Source organism: Thermobia domestica, chromosome 18 (genome assembly GCF_964235325.1).
Source record: "Thermobia domestica chromosome 18, izTheDome1.hap1.1, whole genome shotgun sequence".
NCBI lineage: Eukaryota > Metazoa > Arthropoda > Insecta > Zygentoma > Lepismatidae > Thermobia > Thermobia domestica.
In genome coordinates, this window is record NC_137471.1 from 128,223,113 (window position 1) to 128,249,334 (window position 26,222).

At 36.8% G+C, this 26,222-nt stretch overlaps 1 protein-coding gene across 2 annotated transcripts in view; it reads right to left on the minus strand.

Moving 5' to 3' along the window:
• Nucleotides 1-26,222, minus strand: part of dup (chromatin licensing and DNA replication factor double parked) — an 88,472-nt gene that overhangs the window by 39,457 nt on the left and 22,793 nt on the right. For both annotated transcript variants that reach the window (XM_081746128.1, XM_081746127.1), the window contains exons 3-4: nucleotides 24,170-24,363; nucleotides 9,591-9,839 (exon numbers count right to left, since the gene is read on the minus strand). In XM_081746128.1, the coding sequence (XP_081602254.1) occupies nucleotides 9,591-9,839; nucleotides 24,170-24,363 (443 nt within the window). The remainder of the gene's footprint in view (nucleotides 1-9,590; nucleotides 9,840-24,169; nucleotides 24,364-26,222) is intronic.

Here is a 26,222-nt window from a genome sequence, read left to right on the forward strand (position 1 = left end):
GTACATAACAAAACATCTTTAAACATTCGATTGTAAGATGGATACATTTATTACCTTAGAGAACGTATTTTGTTTAGATGATGGGACAGAAGCAGCACCTTGAATTTTCCAGTTCTTTTGGGAATGATATGGTTGGTCCATTGCATGCTTTACTACTTCAATTGACGGGACATTATTTGACACAACTTAAAGTAGTTTTAAGAATTATATATTATTTCTGGGGGCCCTAATATTAGACATTTTATTAAAACGGGCCTATATCTAATTTTTGTGTTAAGAAATTTTTTCTTGAGAAGCGATAGGGTTGAATCTATTCCAAGCTTCTTTTATAAATTCATGTTCATAACGTATTATATGGAGTATGAAAATGTTAACTTGAATTGTGCCCTCCTCAAATGGCGGGAAGCTTAAATGGAAGAGCAGTTTCTCCCACAAGTTACGACAATGATGGTGCTCATCTATGCTCCATATTTTTTTCTTTTCTCCCTACTTCTTTCCCTCCATATCAGATAAGCTTTTCAACGAAAAAATTCAGAGTGTACACTTTTACTAATTATGGTTTAATATTTTCTCGCAAGTAATTCAATATATCGCATATCAGTCCATAAATTATATATATATGAACAGATTATCAAAATAATGGGAACACTTGTAGTTTCCAGCACGTACGATGCGTTAGTTGATCGTTTATATGTGAAGCGGGATAGAACGGAGGTTTATGTTGAAGCAGACAGAAGGTGGTAATACAAAATGGGACATCTGAAGACGGCGCAAGAATATTTGAGGTAGCCAGCATGTTGGCTGTATCGCGATTAGCAGTAATTCCAGGTGATGACGGCCTAAAAAACATCGACGAAAAGTAATGTTGAACGGGACGCAAGTCTCAATGACGGCGATATCCGAACATTGAAGAAGACTGTTACCAAGGACCGTAGAGCGGATGGTACAAAACTGACTGAGGAACTCAATCGGCACCTGAAAAAACTTATTGCAACAATCCGTTTGATACGAACTGCATAACCTGAACATCCACGATACGTGTGTTTATCCCTTTCAAGATCTTGAGCTCAAACCTCCAAAATTTCACGATTTTGAGCTGAAACCTCCAAAGTTAACACTCTCCCTCAGATTTCCGTTCTGTAACTCAAATTCTACCCTCTCTTCCAAAAACATTTCTTCTCCCCCCAAAATTCTCATGGGCGCATCCTGTGCCACCGTAAAATCTACATGTAAGCACCCATGCATCCACGGTCGGTCTGAACTATTATTCAAACCGCAACAACGCTTTAGAACACAAAGTGGTATCGAGAACACGCTAATTGGACCAACAATGACTACTGGAAACGCGTAGTACGGTCTGATGAGTCGTCTTTCACCTTGTTCCCAACAGACTGTGTTTATTACTGATGGAAACTCTGGGGTACATATTATGTAAGAAATAATGAACTTGTTTTTGTACTGCTGCTTTTCTTGTCTGTGCACTAAGTAACATCAACATTTCAATTTTTTTTTTCCGGCACCAATTCACCGATGCACTCCTCCTAGAAAGAAAATTAAGACTCCACTGTATTCCAAGGGTTTCCAGCGAAAAAGTGAACTGATTCGGATGATCCCCGTGAGGATCGAAATATTGATGTTACTCAGTGCATAGATAAGAAATACACAGCGGTACCTGAGTTAGGCATTTCTTAAACCATGCTTATGAATGGCGAACATCCAAAGAAAGCTTACAGTCCGAACTGTTTCTTCCTTACTGTGAAACACCGCGTTGGGGTCAACTTATATGAAGTGATCCAATTAGGGTTACCTGATCCTTCTTAATTTTTTATATACTATTACATATATAATACATTGGCAGCATAAAACTGTTTTTAAGGAGTGAATTATAAAAAATGAGCCCCTTCAAATGTTTGGCATTCATGTCTGTCTGTGATACGAAATTTGGAGTGGTGGAAATGTAGGCTCACCGCTGAGTATCGTATTATTATGAACATGGGAATTTCTGGCAATTTCCATTGTTGGCAACGTTGATTGTGTTGAGGCCTTTAAATGTATTGTTGTTGCTATCGTTATCATGGCAAGGGGAGATAGTCAGTTACAATGATTCTGTAGGATCACCTCTGACAGGCACGTAGCCAAGGAGTGGGTCCGGGGGGTCCGGACCCCCCCCCCCTTCGGATTCAGAAATGAAAAATATAAAGGAAAGATGAAACAGAAAGAAACGAGAAAGATATAAATCAGCCTCAAAAATATAAAGCTACAATAAGCGTTTGATTACTCTTTCTTACGAGGAGCTTTATGTGGAGGAAACGGAAGGGGGGGGGGGGTTCAAGTTGAAATTGGATATTATTGTAACGAAACATTCCAAATTCCATCTACCTCCATGTTAACCCTATGCAGCGGCGCAAATCTGTCTTCAACATTGGGAGGGACGGGTAAGACAGCTCTAAATTTTTTTAAAAGGATGTTCAAAATATTTGTGAAGTTGAAAAACAATGCTGTGGAGGATCAGGGGAGCAGAGTTGTCTTCAAAATTGTGAGGCGGGAAGATTTGAGGCTTATTCTGGGGTGGGGACATCAATTTCATCTGACTTTCCTTTGTGGCAATCGGACACAAATCACCACATTTCTCCCCCCCCCCCCAAAAAAAAAAACGCATTTCAAATCGGATTATTGGGGGGCAAGTCCTCCCCAGTTCTAAGATTGGAGGGGACATGTCCCCCTCGTCCCCCCGGGATTTGCGCCAGTGACCCTATGGACTACAAATGACGATCGATAAGGCGGTTCGGTCAGATAGCCTCTCAGGTAGAACTTAAGCAGTACCAGAATTACCAATAATATGAACCATTTTGAATTTCGCGGCAACACTAATCCATTTTATAGGATGGCTTTACTCCCGAAAGAGATCTTGTTGCTATCCTTGACGGGATTAAACTAAGATAAGAGAAATAAGAAGAAGACAAGAAGAACCGAGTTCGAATGACCTCGGAAGACTATGTCATTTTCAATACTTTTTTCTATTCTTTTACGCGCAAGATTTCTTCATAGTATTTTAATTAAAATACTTACTAACATATCCTCATTTTATTGTCCTAACAAACCATTATGTATATGTTGTCAGTAAAATAGTTTAGTTTGATCGATCCCCTGGTGTTGTAACCGCAGTATTTCATGTCACGTACTCCCCCCCCCCCCTTCCATTACGAAATCCTGGCTAAACTAACGAATGTATGTTACCAGTAAAATAGTTTAGAATGATCGAACTCCTGGTGTGATTACCACAGTATTTCGTCACGGACCCCCCCTATTGCGAAATCCTGGCTACGTGCCTGCCTCTGAGAAGCTATCCTATTATTATGCACATAGTATTCTAGGAATTTCCATTGTTGTAAAGTTGACTTTGTTGCGGCCTTTACAAACGTATTGCTGCTGCTACCGTTACCATGACAACGAGAGTTTGTCAGTTATTCTGTGAATGATATATAATTCAATTTACAATTCGTTCCTTCGATAGGGGCACGTCCCGCTTGTTTAAAAATTGTGACCTCTGCCCGTTTATTTCTGAACTAAATACTTTGCCCATTTAAATCATAGAACACATTGTTTTAATTTGTTATTTCTAATGCTGAATGTCTGACACCTTAAGAATAAGCTTACAACATTCAAGTAAAAAGTTAACTTTGAAAATTAAATACAATTGACAACCACAAAAAATAAAATAAATTGTTAAAAGTAGTAAGAAACAAAAAAGCATTGGAAAACATGAAACTGATTGTTGTAATTGGATCAGGAATAAGTACAGCAGGTAAAGAACTGAACTGAAATGAAATAAAATCTTTGAGTTTTACGTCTCACGGTTATGCCGGTTAGGCTAAAGGAGACGGTGATGATGAGTAATGAATGAAAATGGTGGAATGAAGAAGGTGGGAGGAAACGGGAGAACCCCGAGGAAACCCACGCACACGGTGTTTGGGTAAAGAACTGAGTTCTGCAATTTGTACCCTATATGACTGTTTAGAACATAGCACAAAAGTTGTTCACACATTTGAAATTTACGTCATAAATCACAAAAAAGAGACTTTGTCGAAAGCTGAAAGGATTATTTACTTTCCGGATGGAACTGGCAACCAATATAATGGTAGAAAAAAATCCAAACATTTGCAACCATAAAACTGTATTTGGACAAGAAGCCTTTTTTCTCTTTCTTTCTTTCTTGTCATGGCAAGAATCCCTGCGATGGAATAGGAGCCACAACAAAGCATGCAGTAAAGGCAGCTTGCAAAGAACAACAAGAGATCAAATTCTCAGTGCAGAGAAAATAAACTATTTCTGCAAAGAAAGTATTGAAGGTATTACCTATTTTTCATCACACAAGAAGATATTGTTACTCATATTGAAACACTTAAAAACAAATGTAAAAAACTGTTCACAACGGAACAAGAAAATGAAATTCATAGCGTTTCAGGAAACTTAATTAGCATTGAAAACGGACATTTACCAAGACATGTTTTTCAAACTTTTTTTTAACACAAATATATTTACATACATTCAACGATAAGACATATACATCGAGGAAATCAATATTAAAAAATAACAATAATGTGTGTGAAGGAAACTAGTAAATAAGTAAAAGAACAACAAGAATATATGAAGACTAAGAGCATGAGGGGGGAAAACACAAGGAAAAACAGAATCTAATAACATCCAAATAGTATAGAAAATCTAAATGTCAGACACAAATCGAACTATTTCTAGCAGAAAAATAAAATTAGATAACAATGGAAGACGTTTTAAAGCAGGAAAATTTCGTCCATTTCTTTGCCCGGTGGTATGGTTCCCAATATGGAGGCTACATTACCTCTTTGTACTGCCATACTTATTCTTTGAATTAGGAATGTGCTTGCTCTTTCATCACCAGATAAATGGCTGATGCGTTTATCTACTTCCTTTATAAAGTTGAGACCTTCTTTCCCCACGATCTACTGGATTCAATGGCAGTGGTTACAAATTGGTATTTCTCTGTTAGGTTACTATATTTTCTTCTTTTGTCTGCTTCTTTTCGACTGGCTACATTGCCTGCTTGGAGTGTGGAGAAAGGAAGGTTGGAAGGAGCAAAAGTGTCTGTAAACCCAAAATCCCAAATCAATGACTTGCCTCTCTTCCACGGTACTAAAGGTAATCCCATCTGGTCTTTTACCATTTGTTCTACTGCATCCATTTGATTCCCTTATTGCCGGTATACCTACTGAAATGAGCGCTCTCATTATAATGTCATTGACACTTGAGTGGTGGGGATATCTTCCGGTACTTTTTGTATAAGAGAGTCCATGCAGTTCCTTTTCACCTTCTGAATTCTTACATGCCTGACATTTATGAGGTTCACAAATATTTGCTCCCAACCGTACTGCAACTGCTATTCGAAAACTCTCATTACTAAGATGAAGGCCTAGAGGGGACGAAGATAAATCTTTAAGCCAAGCTCCTGCTTCTATGGATGATGCAAAAATTAGTCTAGCCTTATCTTCTCGACTGTCCGAAGACTGTAGTAAGAAGGAGAAATGTGATTTGAAAATAGGTTCTTCCCACGTAGATTGCTTCGCTCTGGTACTAAATTCAGGTAATTCAGAGTCAACTAGTAATGACCAAGTGGGCGAGCAATCTTTAACTTCAGAATCGATATGGAGGCTTATATCCTGTTGAAGTGATTCTATTAAACATCGGATATCATAGAATGATGAAATGAAGGCAGGAATAGCCAAATCTATGGCTCGTTGCAAGCCCTTTAAAATAACACAAAGGTATATATCTATGATGGACAGTGGTGACTGACAGTTGGTACAATTCTGTTTTGAAGAACAATGATATGAATTTACCATTCTACAGTATCTAGAACGTCATTAAAGAAGTCTGCTGGGGATCGTATGTGGGTACTTATTTAAAATATTATAAGAAAACTATCTCCTCTTACAACAGCAACAGATTGATCACATAGCATTCCACGAAACGTCTCTGAAGAGATAAGCATTCTCGTTTTAACAGTCATTCAGATTAGAGAAAAAATGTCAAACTTAAGCTTTTCTCAACTTGTAACTACGATTATTAGGTAAATACGAGGGTAGGTTGATAAGTTCTCAGGTTAAAAATAGATATAAAAGTTATATACGTTTATGAGGCTTATAATTTGTGAAGCTACTGTGCAAAATTTGGTCTGACTAAACCAATTTTAATTTTTTTTTTCAGGTCCAAAGTGAGGATGTCAGCTCACGTCCCAGAAAGTAGTAAATCTGAACACCGCGCATTCATCAAGTACCTCTTCCTGAAGAGACTCTCACCGAAGGAGATCCACAACGACCTTGTCACGACATTGGGGAACAAGGCACCATCATATGCCACTGTGAAGAAATGGGCAGCGAACTTCAAACGTGGGCAATTTAGTCTGCAAGGTGTGGCAGACCATTTTCAGTAACCTCTCCCGAGATGATTGATGCCACTCACCGGATGATTCTCGACAATCGCCGAATCCCGCTCAAATAGATAGAGGACACATTGGTTATTAGTCATGAACGGGTGTGGAAAGTTATCCATGAAGACTTGGGTATGAGGAAGGTCGCGGTAAAACGGATTCCGAAACTTTTGAACGCAGATCAAAGCGTCAACGGGTGGAGGCAAGTAAGGCAGTTCTGTCCCAATTTCAAGCAGATAAGGTCAATTTTTTGCAACGGCTGGTGACAGTGGACGAAACCTGGTTATATTTTTACGATCCCATGGCGAAACAGCAATCGGCGGAATGGCGCCACGGCGGTTTTCCCCGTCCGAAGAAGGCTAGAACACAGCACTCCTCTGCTAAGGTCCTTGCTACGGTCTTCTGGGATTGTGAAGGAATTCTATTGCTGGATTATCTGAAATCGGGTGAAACTAGCAATGCAACTTATTATATATCTCTTCTGAACAAACTGAAAGCAGCACTAAAGGAGAAGAGACGTCGAAAGCTGTCAAAAGGGGGTAATCTTCCTCCAGGATAATGTGCTCTCACACAAGGCACGTCTGACACTGCAAAAATTGGAGGACCTATGGTTTCTAATACAGTAACATCCATCTTATTCGCCTGATTGGCTCCATCACTTTTATCTTTTTCCTAAATTGAAAATGCTTTTAAAGGGAAAGCATTTCAATGGTGCCGATGGCGTCATTTCTCAAACAGAGCATTCATCCGACTTCTATATGTCTTGGCCTGCAAGCACTGCAGCAGCGATATATATATACTGTTGTGCACTGCACTACAAGGGGAATATGTTGAATAAAAACACTAAGCTTCGCTTCCTATCTACTTGTTTTCTTGGTGAGACAGAACTTATCAACCCACCCTCGTACTATATTTATTATCATTGTTTCTTTTTTACTGATGAGTAATGGATTTCACCTTATTTAAGGAGGGTTCTTGATCTCTCTCTCTCTCTCTCTCTCTCTCTATATATATATATATATATATATATATATATATATATATATATATATATATATATTTATATATATATGTTGTTTCGAAACAACACCAACAACGTTTGGGAGGTGATTCCTGACACCAAGATTAGACGAAAAGTATAGACCAACCTGGATGCACAAATGCTTCCTTTCGGATTTATAGGCTGCGGAAAACATGAAAATATGAACTTTAAAGGTCCATATCTTCAATACTATGGCATCTACCGTGTTCGGGTCAAGACTTCACTTAGGAACTAATATGTGGGCTACCCAAATATCCATGTTTCAGAATGCTGAGGTACTTTCGCAACAATTTTTGTAGAGGTAGTTGGTGAGTACCTTACATTATATGCCCGTAACCAAACTCCAACCATAAAAATTGTTGTATAAGTACCTTAGGATTCTGAAACATGTATTTTTGTATAGCGCGCATATTAGTTCCTAAGTGGTCTTGACCCGACTACGGTAGGTCCCATAGTATTGGACCTATGGACCTTTAAAGTTCATTTTTTCATGTTTTCGGCAGCCTATAACTCCGAAAGGAGGCATTTGTGCACCCAGGTTGGTCTATATTTTTCGTCTTATTTTGGTGTCAGGAATCACCTCCCAATCGTCGGTGTTGTTTTGACACACCCTATATCTATATCTATCTATCTACCTATCTATCTATATATATATATATATATAGATAGATAGATAGATAGATAGATAGATATCAGCAATTAACATGTATCTAGTGTGCAAGTTAGTCTTTTTCAATTTTTGAAAATTCATAACTATGTTCTCAGACAAATATCGAAGTTGAATTTTTTCCAATAGTTTTCTCTTATATAAATGTATACTGTTAAAAAGAGATCCATGTTCAACCAAAGTTATCATACTTCAAACTTTACAAAAATTACAGAATTTAAAAATTAAAAAAAAAAAAAAAAAAAAATCGTAACAATTGTAAGAAGCACATCAGTGTTGTTACTCTAGCTATAGTGAGTATAGTATCACATGTACTCATAATAAAATAGATCAACTTTGATATTTTAGCCCTTCATTGAAACCCTAAGATCTGAAATTAGAATTCGTTAGCTTTTGATCCTAAAGGAGTAACTTTCACCTATTAGGTTTCAATTAAACCTTTCCATGCAGAAGCGACAGGAGAAAATACTGAAGAAAAAGAGTATTTGTTGCAATGTTTTTGAACAACCCAGTCCTAAGATATGCAAATTTACAAGCTAACGTCTGTAAAGCCACTAATTGGCACGAACTCCTCAACAAGGATGTCCGCGATTCACAAACAGGTTGAAATTAATTATAATTTTTAAAAACCAGTTTTGTTCTGTTCATGTGCACGGTAATAGTATATAAAATAATTCTGTAATAAAAAATCTCACAACCAATATATATACAGAGAGAGAGAGAGAGAGAGAGAGAGAGAGAGAGAGAGAGAGAGAGAGATTTCGTGGGTGCAGTGCTTACGCTCACAGGATGCATTACTACCAGTGATTGTGGACATTTTAGTGACTATATGCATCCTAAAGTTCAGATGATATTTCCGGTCAATGATGCAACCAAGGTGGCGATGAGCCAGACTGTTGGACTGCTGAAGAGTGGTTCCGTGAACATCGGGACATATAATACCTCCTCCGGCTTGCTCAATTCCCATATCTAAATAGTATTGAACACTTGTGGTTAGTTCTGCTGCAGATATTCTCTATTCTAAAGAACGCAAATGAGTGATGTCCCGCATGAAGAATGGTGCGATATTCGTCTGAAAACTATTCACAACTTATATGCCTCTTTCCACGACAAATTAACTGTAGTGCAAGGCTATTGACGGTCCCACGCCATATTGAGCAGTTAATTTGTATTTCCTTCAGATGTTTCCCTTATTTTGATAATCTGTATATATGTACAGTACCAAAAATTTTATTCCTTCATGTTTTTGAGGTTATACAAGTTAATGTGACTGAGACAATGGAAAGGTCGTCCTTCAACAATTAATAAAATTACATAGAACTTTCTTATGACTGCAATCAAAACAGCGATAAATCAGGCAAAACTTTACGCAAGAATTGATACATACTACAGAATAAGAAAATTTTTGAAGTACTTACCTTCTCATTAGTTCTTGCACTCCAGGTTTCACCTTATTAAATGTGACAACTTCCTTGCGATTGTATATCATAGAGACTACAGTGTCCAAACATCGGAACACATCTGCCAGGTACTTGAACTTGTATGGTAAAGGAAGAGTTGAAGGTTTGGATGGGGAAATCAATGAATGAAACCTTTGGTATGCAGGGGACTTAGCCGGTGATGTTACTGGACTACTCTTGCATGGAGTTCTCAGTAGTTTCTGTGGGCTATAAAGAAAGAAATAATGTAATACTTTAATGAAGCTAATTCTACGTAATTTTAAATCAAACAATCAAACAAATAAACAAACAAAAATGTTTTTAAACATTAACCACTTCAGAAGTGAAATGACATTGTCAAATAGAACGTATGCAATATACGAGATATGTTGAAAATACGGTTGGTAAAAATCCATTTATTGATTTGGAAATCAGAAACACTGATTCCCTTGAAAATAGTCTCCTTAGTAATGCACACACCTCTGCCAGCGCTCACGCGATTGTTGGAAACACTTCTGGAACGCAGTTTTTGGAATGGTGAGCTACTTTGCCGTCGCATTCCGCATGATGTCTTCTCTTGACTCAAATCGGGTATTTTTAGTGGCATTTTCAACTTGGGAAATAACCAAAGGTCGCACGGAGCCACGCCGGGTGAGTAGGGAGCCTGAGGACACACAGGAATATTGTGTTATCAAATTTCGCGGACACTCCTTATGCCCAAATTTTCGTTCAAAATTGAATGTCTTCACTCGTTGGCCGACTGCCAGCGACTGACGATTTTGCGGGCGGCAAAAAATTCACGACCGCGCATGAGTGTCTCCTCTACATCTACACTGAAGAAAGTCTGCTGCGCTTTATTGGTTTACGCGGGAAAAAATAAGGTTCGATACTTTTTGAATGTATCTCGTATGTTAACCTTATGACGCCAACTTTTCAAAGATTACGTTAATGCTAACCTGGGGTCCGTGCGGACCCCAACCAATAACGTTGTTAGTAGACTTTTTTACTAGCTTTTATTTTTGTTATATTGTTAAATACTGTTCATTAGTTTTATTTACTATAATATAGTAAAAATAAACACGCACACACACACACACACACACATATATATATATATATATATAGTATACTTGCTAGAAGAGTATATTAAACGCAAACCGTTCTTTATTTTACTGCTTAGAGATATTTTGTTCCCACATATTGTGGAAAATTTGCGTACTACGTTATATTCTGCAGAAATTTTCTATATATACATTTTCTTTATTTCTACGTATTTTCTGTTCGCTCACGACTTTCAACCATTTAAGTATGGATATCCCTTCTGCACCTTATCATTGTGCCAACAATTGTTGTTAGCTAAAGAAGCAACTAACTCTTGGCGAGCCCCGTGCTTCTGAAATAAATTTACATAGTTATGTTTCTTCCCTTATTTAAGCATGGTTTTAAAAGTCACTTAGGTCTTTTACACTGCCTCGTTCATGCCTTATCAGCTGAAAAACATATATTTTGTCTGTGAATGAATATGATGTTTCAGTATTGCACACTCAGTAAATTTTTATACCGTATTTTCCGGCATTGTTGAAATGTAAACATACTTAAAAAAAAAAACTTCCACATATAGGTACCAGTTACTGATCCATAGTTAGAAATTTCCAAATCTGTAGAAGTAATGGAAATTCCTAACGAATGTTTCCCAGAGTTCACGGAATGCTGATATCTGGTCTGTCTCCAGTTTTTCTTTGACTATTTTGAATGTTATGAAATCAACAAAAGCTAAGGACATAGTTGAAACGATTCAGCGACATCGTTGCTTGGAATATTGGACGTCCATTTTCACTTGCCCACAATTCATTCAAACCTTCTCCTGCCAATATTAGCACAAGGGCCAAAATAATGTAGTCTATGAACGCACATATTTCAGTTTCGAAGTTTTCTGAGATTTACTCCTTTACTTTCTGAACATAGCTTCTCTTTCCTGCACAATTAGATTTGCTAATTCTGGAGTTTGAAAACTTGGAAGGCACGTCGTTCATTCTGAATACTTTATTCCGCTGGTTTGAATCCACTTGATTCCTTCACGACATTTTCTGCCAACGTCTGGTGTTCTAACGGGTCTTGTGCACTTGATTTTCTTCCACGTGGAGCTGTAAATTCTGTAGTCCTTGTTTCGTGCTCTGTTGACATGTCTAAAATAAGGCTAGAACGCTGCGGAGGGTCATAATCAGAAAACAGGTCCACGTCATATTCATTGGAGCTCCCGGTAGTTTGGTCTCTTTCCGTTCCCTAGACAATTCACGTTCATACTCGTAATGGCTGTCGTCCGATGCAATCTCAGTTGTCTTACTATCAATTACTTTTATTTCTAACATCGCAGAACGCTTTCTTTAGGAAGTCCTGGACGAGACACTGCAACTAAATAACAGAACTTTCTCAATGTAATTTTAGCCTGAAACGCATCGTTTTCTGTATATTTGAGTAGTAATAAACTCCAGCAACTTTGAAATACAAATGAAATTGAAGAATTTTCTCAGAAATATTATACAGGAAGTACACTTTTGTTAAAGAGAATTTATTTGTTTCAAAAATATGTGAATAGTAGCATCCAGTAATGTATCCAATAGAATAATAACACAAAGATCGTCCTGCTATCTTCTGACAATTTTTAAAACAACACAAGTCACTTGTGAGAGGAATAAATATTTACTTTTATTTAGGTTGTCACTGTTAGAAAATACCAAATAGCAAGCTTTATTTGTCTGTCTCCGCATATGAAGCATGGAAAAACATACGGACCCCAGGTATGCTAAATATGTTTTGGTTCTTAAATATTCTTATAATTTCTAAATACAGAAGCGCACAACAAGTAAATTGTTATTAGTAAATTGAAAACATCTTAAAAAGAGATGTCCTATGTCGCAGACAGTAACATGAAAAAAAAAAAAAAAAAAAAACAGGGAAAATATATGAATATAATGAAGCCTGGGGTCCGCACGGACCCCAAGTTGGCGTCATAAGGTTAAAAGATAAAACTGTACTAACCTTTTTTGTATTCCTAGTAGCTAAAATGGTTTCCATACTTCAGCAAATATCCATTTTTAAGGACCATAGAGGCTTAAATAATTTTTGCAGTAAGATCTTCACATGTTTATAGCTTCAATATCAGTGGAACTTCTTAATTTATATATATGAAGTAATGTACTTTGAAAAACTAGTATGTGGGGCTTCACAATCCTAAACGATTACCCATCTAACTATATTAGATTGAAAAGTGCACTGAACACAATAATAATTACTTAATTCTAAAACACAATAATTATATCATAGTATTGCGAGTGGTGATAATGCTTAGAAAGAAATGTAAGCAAAAGGCTAGTACTCACAGCAACAAAAAAGAAAAGAAAAAAAAAATATTCTTCTAGGCAGCGCTTTCAGAAGAACCTGGTTCCATCTTCAGCCTAGAAACGATTCGAAAAGGATTTAAAACACGGGGGAGAAATCTCGATAGGTAAAAGAGTTATATCGAAACTGAACGAAATATTAAAGAAGCCTATTATATTCATAAAGAGAAACCTACATATAAAGGAGATATAAATGTGATATGGAGCAGTGTATTTACTACATATTTCCGCCGTCTGGAAGGTAAGAAAAAAAGCAGTGAACAGTGACGAGTGAGCTTTCATTGGCGTGTGTTCCATTTCGACGAAAACATTTCTTCATTTTTTTAACTTATCCACATTTCTCCCCATGTTTTAAATGCTCTTCGAATTGTTTCTAGGCTGAAGGTGAAAGCAAGGTCTTCCGAAAGCGCTACCTAGAAGAATACTTACCTTTTTGCGGTGAGTACTAGCATTCTGCTTACTCTTCTTCCAATAATTATTAATAAATTCTAAATTTATTTTTATTTTGCTGATATATTTACTTGAAACTCCTTTTGAAGTGATCTCCTATATCCACTGAGCAACGCAACAACTTGAGCCTCTATGATTTTGAAGATGAATACTCACTAAGGTATCCGAAATGTCGGAAATTACTTTAGCTACTAGGAAAAAAAAAAAAAAAAAAAAAAAAAAAAAAAAAAAAAAAGTTAGTACGACTTTTATCTTACAATTGACAGCTACGATCTTGAAAACATTAATAATGAGGAGTGACTGCAAGAAGTTTGTATGGAATGATTTGTATGTATGAAATAGAATGATTACATTCAGTCAAAAAGAATAGAAAAACTTCACTTTGGATGGTTGGCCACGAGTTTCGAACAAGAGATCTTCTGATTACAAAGCAAATACGCTAAAATTACTCCATTTTGGAATACATAATTGACTTCAATTCGTACTGAGTGGACGTGCCCGGAATTTGAAAACTTTTTTTTCCAAAGATGGCAGGGTGTTCACCAAAATACTGCTTCTCTCTCCAAAATACTGCACATCCATAGTCTTATTTGGAATCAGAACAAGGGAAGTAAAATTATTTAAAAGTACGAATGCAACTGAGCACAGCGAAGAGATTTTATTATCGATATATATAGTACAGTTTTAAAATTATTAGTCAGAATTATGCATCAAATAGTTTAACATGAAACGAAATCTTTGAGTTTTACGTCCCACGGTTATGCCGGTTAGGCTAAAGGAGACGGTGATTATGAGAAATGAATGAAATGGTGGAATGAAGAAAGTGGGAGGAAACGGGAGAACCCCGAGAAAACCCACGCACACGGTGTCTGTCCACCACAAAGTAGTTTAACATGAGTTTTAATATATATATAAAGCGTAAACACTAAGCGTTGTGATACAAGTCGGCTAACTCTGTCTATTAAAGGAAAACATGAGGTATGCCTGTCATAAACTCATTTATTCATTATTTTGGCTGTATGCAGCTCAAGCAGTTTAATTCTCTTTTTAATTTAAAAGGACTAGCACATCCTAGCAGACGATGTTACTATGTGTGTGTGTTCTCTCACGCAGCGAATGCATGTGGGCGTTGTGACCTTGATCAGCACTTTTTCAGCCAATCACAGCCCTGTCCGCTCTTACGTCACTTAACGCGTGAAACCCACGCGTACAGCGAGAGACGAAGAGATTTAGCGGGAGGCAAACTACTCGGCGCCGGAAGACAAGAACGTACAACAGCTTCTACTACCCTGCTGCAACAAGACATTATGTAATCATCTTTTACACTTAGTCAAATCGAGTTATTTTTCCCATTTTAAGACACATCCAGTATTATTATTACCTTAATTCTTATATCCAAGTTTAAAGTTATGTAAGTATCAATATAATTAAAATTCTCAAATCGATTGACGAGTATTTTCTGCGATTGTGCATGTCATCTCCTACGCCTCGTGGCTGTCTATTGAGTACATGGTGCAAAATTTACTTTTAATTATGTGTGTAATTCATTAATTTTCCGAAATTATGATGCTGAATCTTTTGTGTCTCTAAAAGTTGTACGTAGAATTTTTGCTTATGTGTGGCTGGCGTTGAAAGGAGCTTTCTTCGGATAACTTGTTTCATCGTCAACGCTCGAGCAAACGTCCTATTTACGACTATCAAATATAATGCTTGCTCTATCTGGATCGCCATCCTATGGAGTAAACCTTATAAAATGGTGCCGAAACCCGGGATAAATGTGTCGAAGCAGAAACCTTTCTTTTTGTATAAATGTTCAGTTTTGTGTTTACGAACATAGGCCTAGGTATTTCTGATGTTCAAAACTTGCTGCGTAATTTTGCCGCCATCTCAGAGAGTTAATAGTACATGAAATTCGTGTCATTGTATCCTTGTCCAGTGCATTCATCCTTCTATATTGAAGCCTAAATCCTGTCTAAATTAGAATATTTTTATTATTTGCATTCTTAGATTTTTGCAGAAATTAGTCAATTATTTGTGTTAGCGAGTTTGTTATATTTGCAACATCATGGCTGAGGGTGATCTTAGAACAGTTCTCCTTGCAATGCAAAGAGAACTGAGCGCATCAATTAACGAAATTAAAGAAAATCAGAACAAGTTGAATGAAAGCCAAAACGAATTGAGTGATAATCAAAAGCGTGTGAGTGAAAGCGTTGAGGCGATAAATGTAAACCAACAGAAAATGCAAGATGATATCAAGGAATTACGTAGCGAGTGTCGTGAAAACATATCCCAATGTAAAGATGATTTGTCAGGTGAAATTAACAATGTGAATAAGTGTATTAGTCCAGTGCGGCATGAATTGATAGAACGAATTGAAGCAGTGGAATTAAAGTGTTTTAATACGAGTGAAGATATACGTAGAAGTGTACGTGAATTAGCAGATGCAGTGCACGATGTACGGGGCACAGTTGAAGAAAATACGCGCCAAGTAAACGACCAACAACGTCAATTAAGTGAATGTTGCAATAAAGTTGATGATTACGAGAAAAGGTTGCGTTTGGTCGAAAGTCTCGACAAGTACCGTGAAAGTAGAATTCAGAAGTGCGAGACCAAACAAAGTGAATACGGTATAGCAGTGCAAGAGTGTATTCAAGTGTGCCACGAGCAGAGTAAATTTAACCAGCAGTGTTTTGAAACATGTCTTCGCGCCAGTGAGTTAAGTGAACAAACCAAGCAAGATGTGGAACGACTATCAGCGCGTGTGCAGCGTATAGAATTAGCAAATGAGCACCATGATACTGGAAGTAATATGTCACAAAGAAACACAGGTTCCGTGCACAGTGTGAAGCGTGAGAGAAAATCGAGCAGTGAGTCTCAAACGGTGTCTGATACAGAGGAGGAAAGTGACGTAATAAGAAGAACCGTGCCAAGAATCAAAACCGAAAAAGAAAGTCCGCGTATTAAACGTGCAAGAAATAGTGAAGTGAATGCAAGGCGTTGTTCATTGCGATTAGCAGACATTAAGCAACTCTACATTTTCAGGTGATATGATGAAGGAAAGTGCAAGTGCATTTTTGGAAAATTTCGGTAGAGAAATGTCGTTCGCCGGAGTGCCTCAAAGTGAATATTTAACGATCATGCCGTTGATTCTTAAGGACAGTGCACTTAAGTGGTACGATTTACACGGTAAGAAGTGTCAAACTTTTCAAGAATTTGTGATAGAGTTTCAGAATGCATTTGAGAGTCCTTTAGTGAAAGCCACACGTCTGCGTAACTTGCGTTCTATTCCGTTTGACCCAAGACGTTATAGTAGTGTTGTTGATTTTGTAACAGAGCGTTTTAGTCAAATTCAAGCTCTGGAAGAATATGAAAATCCAACCATTACGTTGTCACACATCATCACTCTCCTGCCCAAGCGGTACCAATTAGCCATGATGGGCTCTATGCCTGATAACATAAATCAGTTCCTTGCGAGTGTGCAGTCCATTGAAGGATTGTCAGGAATTACTAATATGTACGACAATCAGCGTAATAAGCAGAAACAGCAAGGTGGTGCCGGTGTTAGCGTGAATAATGTAAAAGTAGAACACGGTAGTGAAGTGAGCAGTGATAATAGTGCGCGTCCGAATTTCAAACAGGGATGGAAAAGGAAATTTCATAGACGTGGACGGCGAGGTAATTTTAACAGAAATAATAACAACTCGAGCGGTGGTAATCAGTCGCAAGGCAATGGCCGACAAAATACAAGTGCAAATGAAAATCGAAACGAAACGCAAGGTGCAAGGGCAAACGAAAATCAAAGGAGTGCGTCGACTTCCCAAGGTAGTCCGAATCAAAATAATAATTGGTTTCCAACGTTTAATAAAGGTCCTAATGTGAACAGTGGGAACAATCAGCAACGTCAATTTCCATACCAACAAAGTGGTTTTTATCCGCAGAGTTCTGTGCCTTTAAACTAGTAGCGCCCTCCCACTTGGTCGCTGCAAAGGGGAGGGATTTCAGTAGTGTAAACCGGATTACTTTTCCACATATGTGCAACGAAGAAGATTTACAAGCAGAAGATGATATAAGTAATGATAATGAAGAAGAAGTGATCAAATGTGAATTAGGTCATAATACAATGAGAGTAAAAATTTTGTTAAACGATCAACCCAAAATCTGTCTGTTAGATAGTGGATCAGAACTATGCCTATTACGGTACAATATTTTTCGAGAAGTAACAAAGTGTGTAGCAAACGTGCATTTGCAAAAAGGAGAGCATATCGTTTTGTGCGATTTTCTAGGAAGAAAGAAAAAGAACGTGAAAGGAAAGGTTATTTTACCGGTACGAATTGAAAATGTGGAAGTGCCAGTTGAATTTCTTGTATTACCAGAACTGCATGAAGATGTAATACTCGGTGCAAACCTTCTTGAGAAATTAAACAGTGTCATTGATTTTAAGCGAAGTAACTTGCGTGTTGAATTTCAAGGAATTAGTGGTGAAGCGCCTTTAATACAGAGAAATAGTGAAAATGTCATTGTAGCTAATGCAAGTGAAATTAAGTGCAAGGTAGCCCCTATTGTCGTGTTGTCCGAGATAAGGGACCTTAATGATTTTTATGCGAGAACGATGAATGTGTTCCGCAGTGGGTGCGCCGAGCCTTTAGAGAAAAATGAAGCTAGTGACTTAGTGGAGGACTTCCCACCGGATCTATATTTCACAGTAGATGAAATAAGGGATGCAGTTACACGCGCTACGCTGTTTAGTGAAAACGAGAAAGAAGAATTATTTCAGTTGTTAATGAAACATAGGAAAGTGTTCGCTCGTTTTCCTGGCCTGTGTAACAAATTTCAGTACCGATTAGAAGTGGATACAAATGAACCCATTGTTGCTCGTCCTTATGATATTCCGCACAAATATAAGGAAGGAGTGCGTGAAGAGATCCGAAAACTGTTAAAGTGGGGTGTCATTAGACCTAGTTCATCATGTCATCTATTACCGTTGCACGTAGTATTGAAAAAGAGTGGAGCATTGAGAATAGTAACAGATTGTAGAGCATTGAATGTGCACATTAAGAATCCAGCTCTGCGTGTAGAAAAGTTGTCTGACCTCTTTGCTAAATTTAGTGGAAAACGTGTGCTAGGTACTCTTGATTTTACTAGCTCGTATCAGCAATGTGGAATTACAGAAGATTATATGCCATACTTAGCCTTCTTGTTTGAAGGAACGTTATATGAGTACACACGCATGGTGTTTGGTGTGAAAAATGGATCGTCTGTACTGCAATTGTGCTTGAATAAAGTGTTCCCTTTACCGCTACAAGAGAAATTAATCAGGTATATGGACGATGTAGCTCTTGGTTGTACAAGCGTACCAGAATTCTTACAGCAGTTAGATGAAGTGCTTAGTTTGTTAAGTGATGCGAACATGACGCTAAATTTATCGAAGTGCATTTTTGGTGTAAGTGAAATTAATTATTTAGGCTATTACGTATCTTCGGAAGGCATACGAAAGGATCCGAAATCAGCTGAAGCAATCGAGAAGTTACCAGTGCCTAAAAATTTAAAAATGTTACGCTCATTTCTTGGTGCTGTGCAGTGGCATTCGCGAACAATCAAAGGTCATGCTTTTATCGCTAAACCCCTTTATGAACTTTTAGGGAAGGAAAAGAAATGGAAGTGGGAAGAAGAACACCAAAAGGCATTTGAATCATTAAAGGCTGAATTAGTGAAAGATGTGAAGTTACACCATCCACAGTTCAATAAGCCGTTTTATCTCGAAAGTGATGCAAGCAAACTCGGGTTGGCTTGTGTGTGTTATCAAATTATTGACGGTGAGAAGTGTGTATTAGAATATGCAAGCCGTACTCTTAATAAACACGAACAGAACTATGCCATAATTGAGCTTGAGTGTCTTGCATTTGTGTGGTGTATTCGTAAGTGGCATGTTTGGCTCAAAGGAGCGAAAATATACATACGAACAGATCATAAAAGCTTAGTGCAGTTAAAACGTATGCGTAATTGGAATGCAAGACTGATGAGGTGGTCTCTTGAACTTCAATCTTACGATTATGAAATAGAATTCATCAAAGGCAAGACTAACACACTAAGTGATTGTTTATCTCGTATGTTACCAATACAGGAAGATCTAATGGTGAATGTGAATCCTATACAGGCTGTTCAATCAGAAGTGTTCGATTTAGATCCGTCTACAATTGCGAAATTACAATGGGAATGTGACGAGTACCGTCCTATTATTAGTTACTTACAAGGTAATATAAGTGAAAGTGAAAGCAGTGCAAATAAGAATTCTTTTCGTAGTAGTGCTCGAAATTGGAAACAAAATTACACTTTGGAAAATGATATTTTGATGGTGAGAGATTTTCACTTCCCAGACAGATTAAAATTGTGTGTACCTCCATGTTTAGTGAAAAATATTTTAATTGGCTACCATGATCATTACGGTCACTTTGGATTTATGAAAGTGTTTAATATCATTTCCCGTATGTTTTATTGGAAAACAATGCGTAGTGACATTAAATCGTACATTCTTGATTGTGAGGTCTGCATGAGGACGAAGGTAGACCATCACCCAGTGAAATGTTTAATGCAATCAGTGCCAGCGAAAAACATACGCTATTTAGTCTCAGCAGATTTAGTTGGTCCTCTACCTCGAGGTAAACATGGTGAAACTTACCTGTTAACAGTGTGTGATGTATACTCACGTTATTTAGTAGCATATCCACTTCGTCGTGCTACAAGTGCAAGTGTCGCAAAGTGTCTTACTGAGTCATACATGCTTCATCTTGGTATTTTTATGAACATCTTGGTAGATAATGGACCACAGTTTATTGGTAAGGAATTCGTACAAGCTATGGAAGCATATAACATCAAAATACATTATACTACGCCTTATCACGCACAAGGAAATGTCATCGAAAGATTCCATGCTGATTTAGAGAGAATTTTGCGTGTGTTGTGCCGCGATTCTCATTCTTCATGGCCAGAATATATTGTGCAAGCTTGTTTATTGTTGAACTATACTATTAGTGCCAGTTTGGGAATAGCGCCTGCAGAATTACATCTTAACATCAAGCCAGAAGAATTTACATTGTCACATTTTGGAATTGTGAAAAGCAACGAAACAATCGATGAGCAAGAAGGTATAGATTGGAATGGAAAATTAATAATGGCTGACTTACGGCGAAAGAAAATCATTCAGCAACGTAACGAAAAGTTGAACGTTCATCAGAGAGCTCGAAGAACTTTGTGTGAAGGTGACTTAGTTTTCTTACGTCAGTATAATATTAGTAGCTTGGTAGACAAACGTATAGCCAAACTGTGTGAAGTGTACCGTGGACCTTACTTACTGTGGAAACAAGTTGGTGAAAATGTGTTTGAAGTATTGGATCCGCAAAGTGGTAAATATATCGGATTTCAGAATGTTTCTAGAATGAAGCTGTGGAGACCAACACCAGCTACTAGGAAAAAGTGGCTAGAAATTCTGAAGAAGCATGTGGATGAAGAACAGTTCAGTGACATTTTAGAGAGAGCCGAAAAAGAAGCCAACGGAGATTACATGAACGAAGAAGAGGAAAGTAAAGAAGATCAATTGTGTAGTATTAATAATGAAGATCGAGAAGTGAGAGTACATTCTAGTTTCGTTGACGAAAATGTTTTGTGGTATATACATCATGGTTATTTAGATGAGTGAAAGTTGTTGAGTTTATTAGAGAAATATTACCATTAGCACTTCGAAGAAGTCAGTTTGAATTTAGAGATATGTTAGGAGATATTAGAGTAATATACACGTTTATTACGGTATTCCTTTTGTTGTTATTGGAACAACATTGAAGTTTTACCTTAAGACCTACGACCACATTTCGCCATGAATTTCATGTGCATCGTTTTCTTTTTGTCTTCTATAAAACTCTATGGGGTTTCATTAGTATAACTTGTTTTTGTAACCACATCTATGTGTGTCTTCGTGGTCGTATTTACAGTGGGTAGGTTTATATGGTTTTTGTGGGTTGGCTCTTCTTCATTTAGTCGTCAGACCATCCCTAAGATGGATACAGGTTGGCATCTGTAGACATCTGACATTGCCTCAATATAATTCTCCATCATTCGAGCTTATATTGGTTTATTTCATTCTTTATTATAGTATTCATGTAACAGTCATCATTAAGGTTATATATCTATAGGCTTATTATATTATCTATATATTTTATTCAGCATCATGTCCTATATAAGTATATTGCAGTATTAATTTATCATGTACCATGTACTTATTTTATGAAGTTGCACGAAGGCGTTGAGGATTGGGACGTGCTTGTCGTAGTTTGTACTCGTGAAGTGATTAAAAAAAAAAAAAAAAAAAAAGAAGAAGAAGAAGAAGAAATACAGAAATTCTTTTGTTAACCCATCCCAAGTCAACTTCCTTTTAACCATAATTATGTTATTTTAACCTTATTATAGTAATTACATGTAACACGTAAAAACATACACTTGATATCCATACACGAAGAATACAACACAAGGAAAAACACACGTAAGTCCAAACAATAAGAAGAACACACATTCTATTCACTTCCACTTAATACGAATGCAGCAGTAGCAAATGCAGCACATTTTAAGTCACACACACACACACAAAAAAAAAAAAAAAAAAAAGAAAGAAAAAGGGTGGAAAGGAAGATGCAAATTATACGTTAATAAGTTTATACGCAATAAGTTATAGTATTCCATGCATCTTCATATTGGCGCCGAATTTTGAAAAATAGTCCAGCGCTATTAAAGGACTATAGCATGCAGAGACCTTCTAGAACTTCCACCGATGGACCTAGCCCTATCCAATGGGAAGAGGATAGGAGCAGAAGATTTAATCGTCGAGTGTTCATTCAATGGGAAGAGAATGAACGAAGAGGATGGCCTATGGACTGGACATTGTTCTGGAACATGGTGTAGATTGTCAATAGTGGACAATTTGGACAGTGTAACGTATGCAGATAGTAAAAGTATAAACAGTGTGTTACAAATGAACAGTGAAGTGTTGTTATTCGAACTGGAAAATATATCTATATTTATTTTAATATTCATTTTTCTTTTTATGTTCAATTAATTGCAAAGGTGAAAGTGTTTCTAAAAGTTGAAATTAATTCATTGCTTGAAGTGTTTTCTCATTTTATTCACATTATTTGCAATATTTTAGTGTATGTGTTAAATATTCAATTTCTTTAAGTATTGAGTGAATTTACATTTGAACTAATAGGACTACAATGAACACATATCCATACATTTATTTATATTTATGGACTGAATAGACATTTTATTTTAGTGAGTGCAGTGTTAACCAAGCATTAATGTGAACTATAACCCAAGTGAAGAGTGCCTCAAAACTCTATACAGTGTGTCCTCGTCATACGCAGACACAAACTATAAGTGTTGCCAGGGTTCTTAGGATAAACGTATCTCATCAGAACTTTACCTATCAACTGTTCGGGTGCCATTTGTCATAAACTCATTTATTCATTATTTTGGCTGTATGCAGCTCAAGCAGTTTAATTCTCTTTTTAATTTAAAAGGACTAGCACATCCTAGCAGACGATGTTACTATGTGTGTGTGTTCTCTCACGCAGCGAATGCATGTGGGCGTTGTGACCTTGATCAGCACTTTTTCAGCCAATCACAGCCCTGTCCGCTCTTACGTCACTTAACGCGTGAAACCCACGCGTACAGCGAGAGACGAAGAGATTTAGCGGGAGGCAAACTACTCGGCGCCGGAAGACAAGAACGTACAACAGCTTCTACTACCCTGCTGCAACAAGACATTATGTAATCATCTTTTACACTTAGTCAAATCGAGTTATTTTTCCCATTTTAAGACACATCCAGTATTATTATTACCTTAATTCTTATATCCAAGTTTAAAGTTATGTAAGTATCAATATAATTAAAATTCTCAAATCGATTGACGAGTATTTTCTGCGATTGTGCATGTCATCTCCTACGCCTCGTGGCTGTCTATTGAGTACATGGTGCAAAATTTACTTTTAATTATGTGTGTAATTCATTAATTTTCCGAAATTATGATGCTGAATCTTTTGTGTCTCTAAAAGTTGTACGTAGAATTTTTGCTTATGTGTGGCTGGCGTTGAAAGGAGCTTTCTTCGGATAACTTGTTTCATCGTCAACGCTCGAGCAAACGTCCTATTTACGACTATCAAATATAATGCTTGCTCTATCTGGATCGCCATCCTATGGAGTAAACATTATATGCCATTACTCCGAAAAGTGCAGGTGGCTATTTCAAACATTCGTAAGTTCTAGACATCTGCAAAGTGGGTAACACATTCAATATTATTTTGTCAATTTCTGAAGGAAATAGCAACTGAAACAGAGTTATCAGTACTGTACGAAGAATTATATTATTTTTACCACAAAAATATAAACGAATTTAAATTAACGGTTTAGTTCTGATGTTATTGACAGGATAGTTAGGTCTGTATTTCCATCTTTTCTATTACTGTAAATAAAATACAGTTCTAAATTGTTACAACACACAATTGACAAACCCAACTACTATGAATTTAGACATGTTTTGAAGATGAGATAATATATAAGGTAAAGGAAGGGGTGTATCAGCATGACAGTTGGAAGAAAATTAAGTTTTAGATACGCATTAAGCGTAGAATTCTAATACTTTCCTACATATATTAAATGCATAACTACCTGGCTTTCACAGGTGAGAGGGGAACTTCTAACTCAATCGTCTGAAACTTCTGCAACTGCACTTGTTCGCTGTATTTTTCTTTCATAGCACGAAGCTTCTCAGCGCAATTGTTAATTCTGAGCAGAGTAGCTCGAAATTCAGAACGATTGCTGCAGCTTGCTAGTTTCTCCTTCAATTGCTCAGCCGTCAAAACCTGAGAAGATACATTGAAGCAGAATTAAAAAGATATCATTTTTTTCCTCCCAAACTTCATATTAGAACACAAAAGAGAACTCCTTACACTAATGTCAAATGTCTCATCAATTAACAACAAGCGTCGCTAGAAATGGATTATTATCTCCAATATTTAAGCAACAGCTAATTTTTTTCTGAAAAATGAAATCAAATTAATCTTTAATAACTTAAGATCGAACCGGGGACCTCTAGCACGTCTAATATCAGGGACAAGAACACCTGCCGCTATTATTTTTTTTACGCAATTGTAAGCATAGGAATTTTCTGAAGTTTAACTTGTAACATCAGAAAATAGTAAATGATAATTATTGTATTAGAACTTACCACAGCTTATAGGTATTTTACTAAAGAATTTTCATCACTAGAAACTGAAATATGAACAATGATAAAGCATGAACGCTAAAGAACAAACAAAATTTAGCACATGTAGGAGTTTTCAATCACATACTGAGCAATGGCATAGTTATTAAAGCGATGTCAATACTCAAGAATTCAAAACTCTAAGTTTCTGTATACCGATAGGTTGTATAAAGTTCCTTATTTTAATTGCATGTATCATAAAAGTTTCTTGAGTAATTATAGCCACTGGCAGTAATTCTTATCTATAACAAGCAGGTCTACTCTATTAATATACAGTGAAACCTATGTTGGCCACCATCGGTTCCATTGAAAAGTGGCCAACTTAGAGGTGGCAAACTTACAGAAAATAAACGTGATTGGTGGATTTCTAGTATTATTTGATTGTAAAATTTTAATAAGCAATGGCACGGCAGCTAGTTTCAAATAACGTATATACAGTAAGCATAACAATATACAGTACTAGAAAAAATTATATATTTTATGGTGGTTCATTCTACATGTATAATTCTAATTTTGTAGTTCTTGTACAATATCGTCTACCACTTGTTAATGAGCTACACATGTTTCCCTCGGAGCAAACGATGTTTTGAGAAAATCTTAAAGGGAATTAATATCTCAAAACCTCAGCTAACTTTCGACAAGCCATCAGGTGCCAATACTTAGCAATTGAGATTAGTTTTAACCTTGAGAATTGTCTGGAATTACTAAAGCTACCCACTGATGAAAGTAGCTGAATAGTTAAAGGTTTTACCAAAACAGACAGGGTAAACAAACACGTACAACCATTTCCTGAATTCCGGTACGTGCTTTTTCTTATTCAAATCTTCCTTCACCACCCCTTTATGAGAATAGCGTTCTTATCATTGACCTCTAAGAACAAATGTGGAAATCTATGCTTCTTTGGCTCCAATCACAAATACAAAACATCTGTCTCTCATATGGTCATTCGAAAGAGTTAAGAAAAATAAAAAATCGGGATTTTGCGTGGCCAAGATATGCAGGTAAATTTATCATTATCATAATAGGATAAACACTGCTTCAATGCAGCCAATTTCCAAGATAGATAGGTGGCCAACTTAGAGTAATAAGGAATGAATATCATATGGGAAAATGCAGGTTCAAGACGAACCACGCCAAGATGAGCAAGTAACCAAGTTGAGAGGTTTTACTTTATTAATAGGTTAAGAGTTTTTTAATTAATAAGATGCCTAACTGTGTGAATACTTCATATAAGGACGCTATAATAAACTTTTACAGAGTACAAATGTTAGTTGTAACACCTATATAAAGATCTGCACAGGAAAATAATTTAAGCCCAGTGTTTGAAGAAAATCACTCACTAGAGCAATTGAAATATTGGCTAAAAAACACGCATTGAAGAAATATTAGAGGTGAATCATTATATTACTCTTACAAGTTCCTTGATGCTGGTGTCAATATTTCTCTTGGTAATATCGA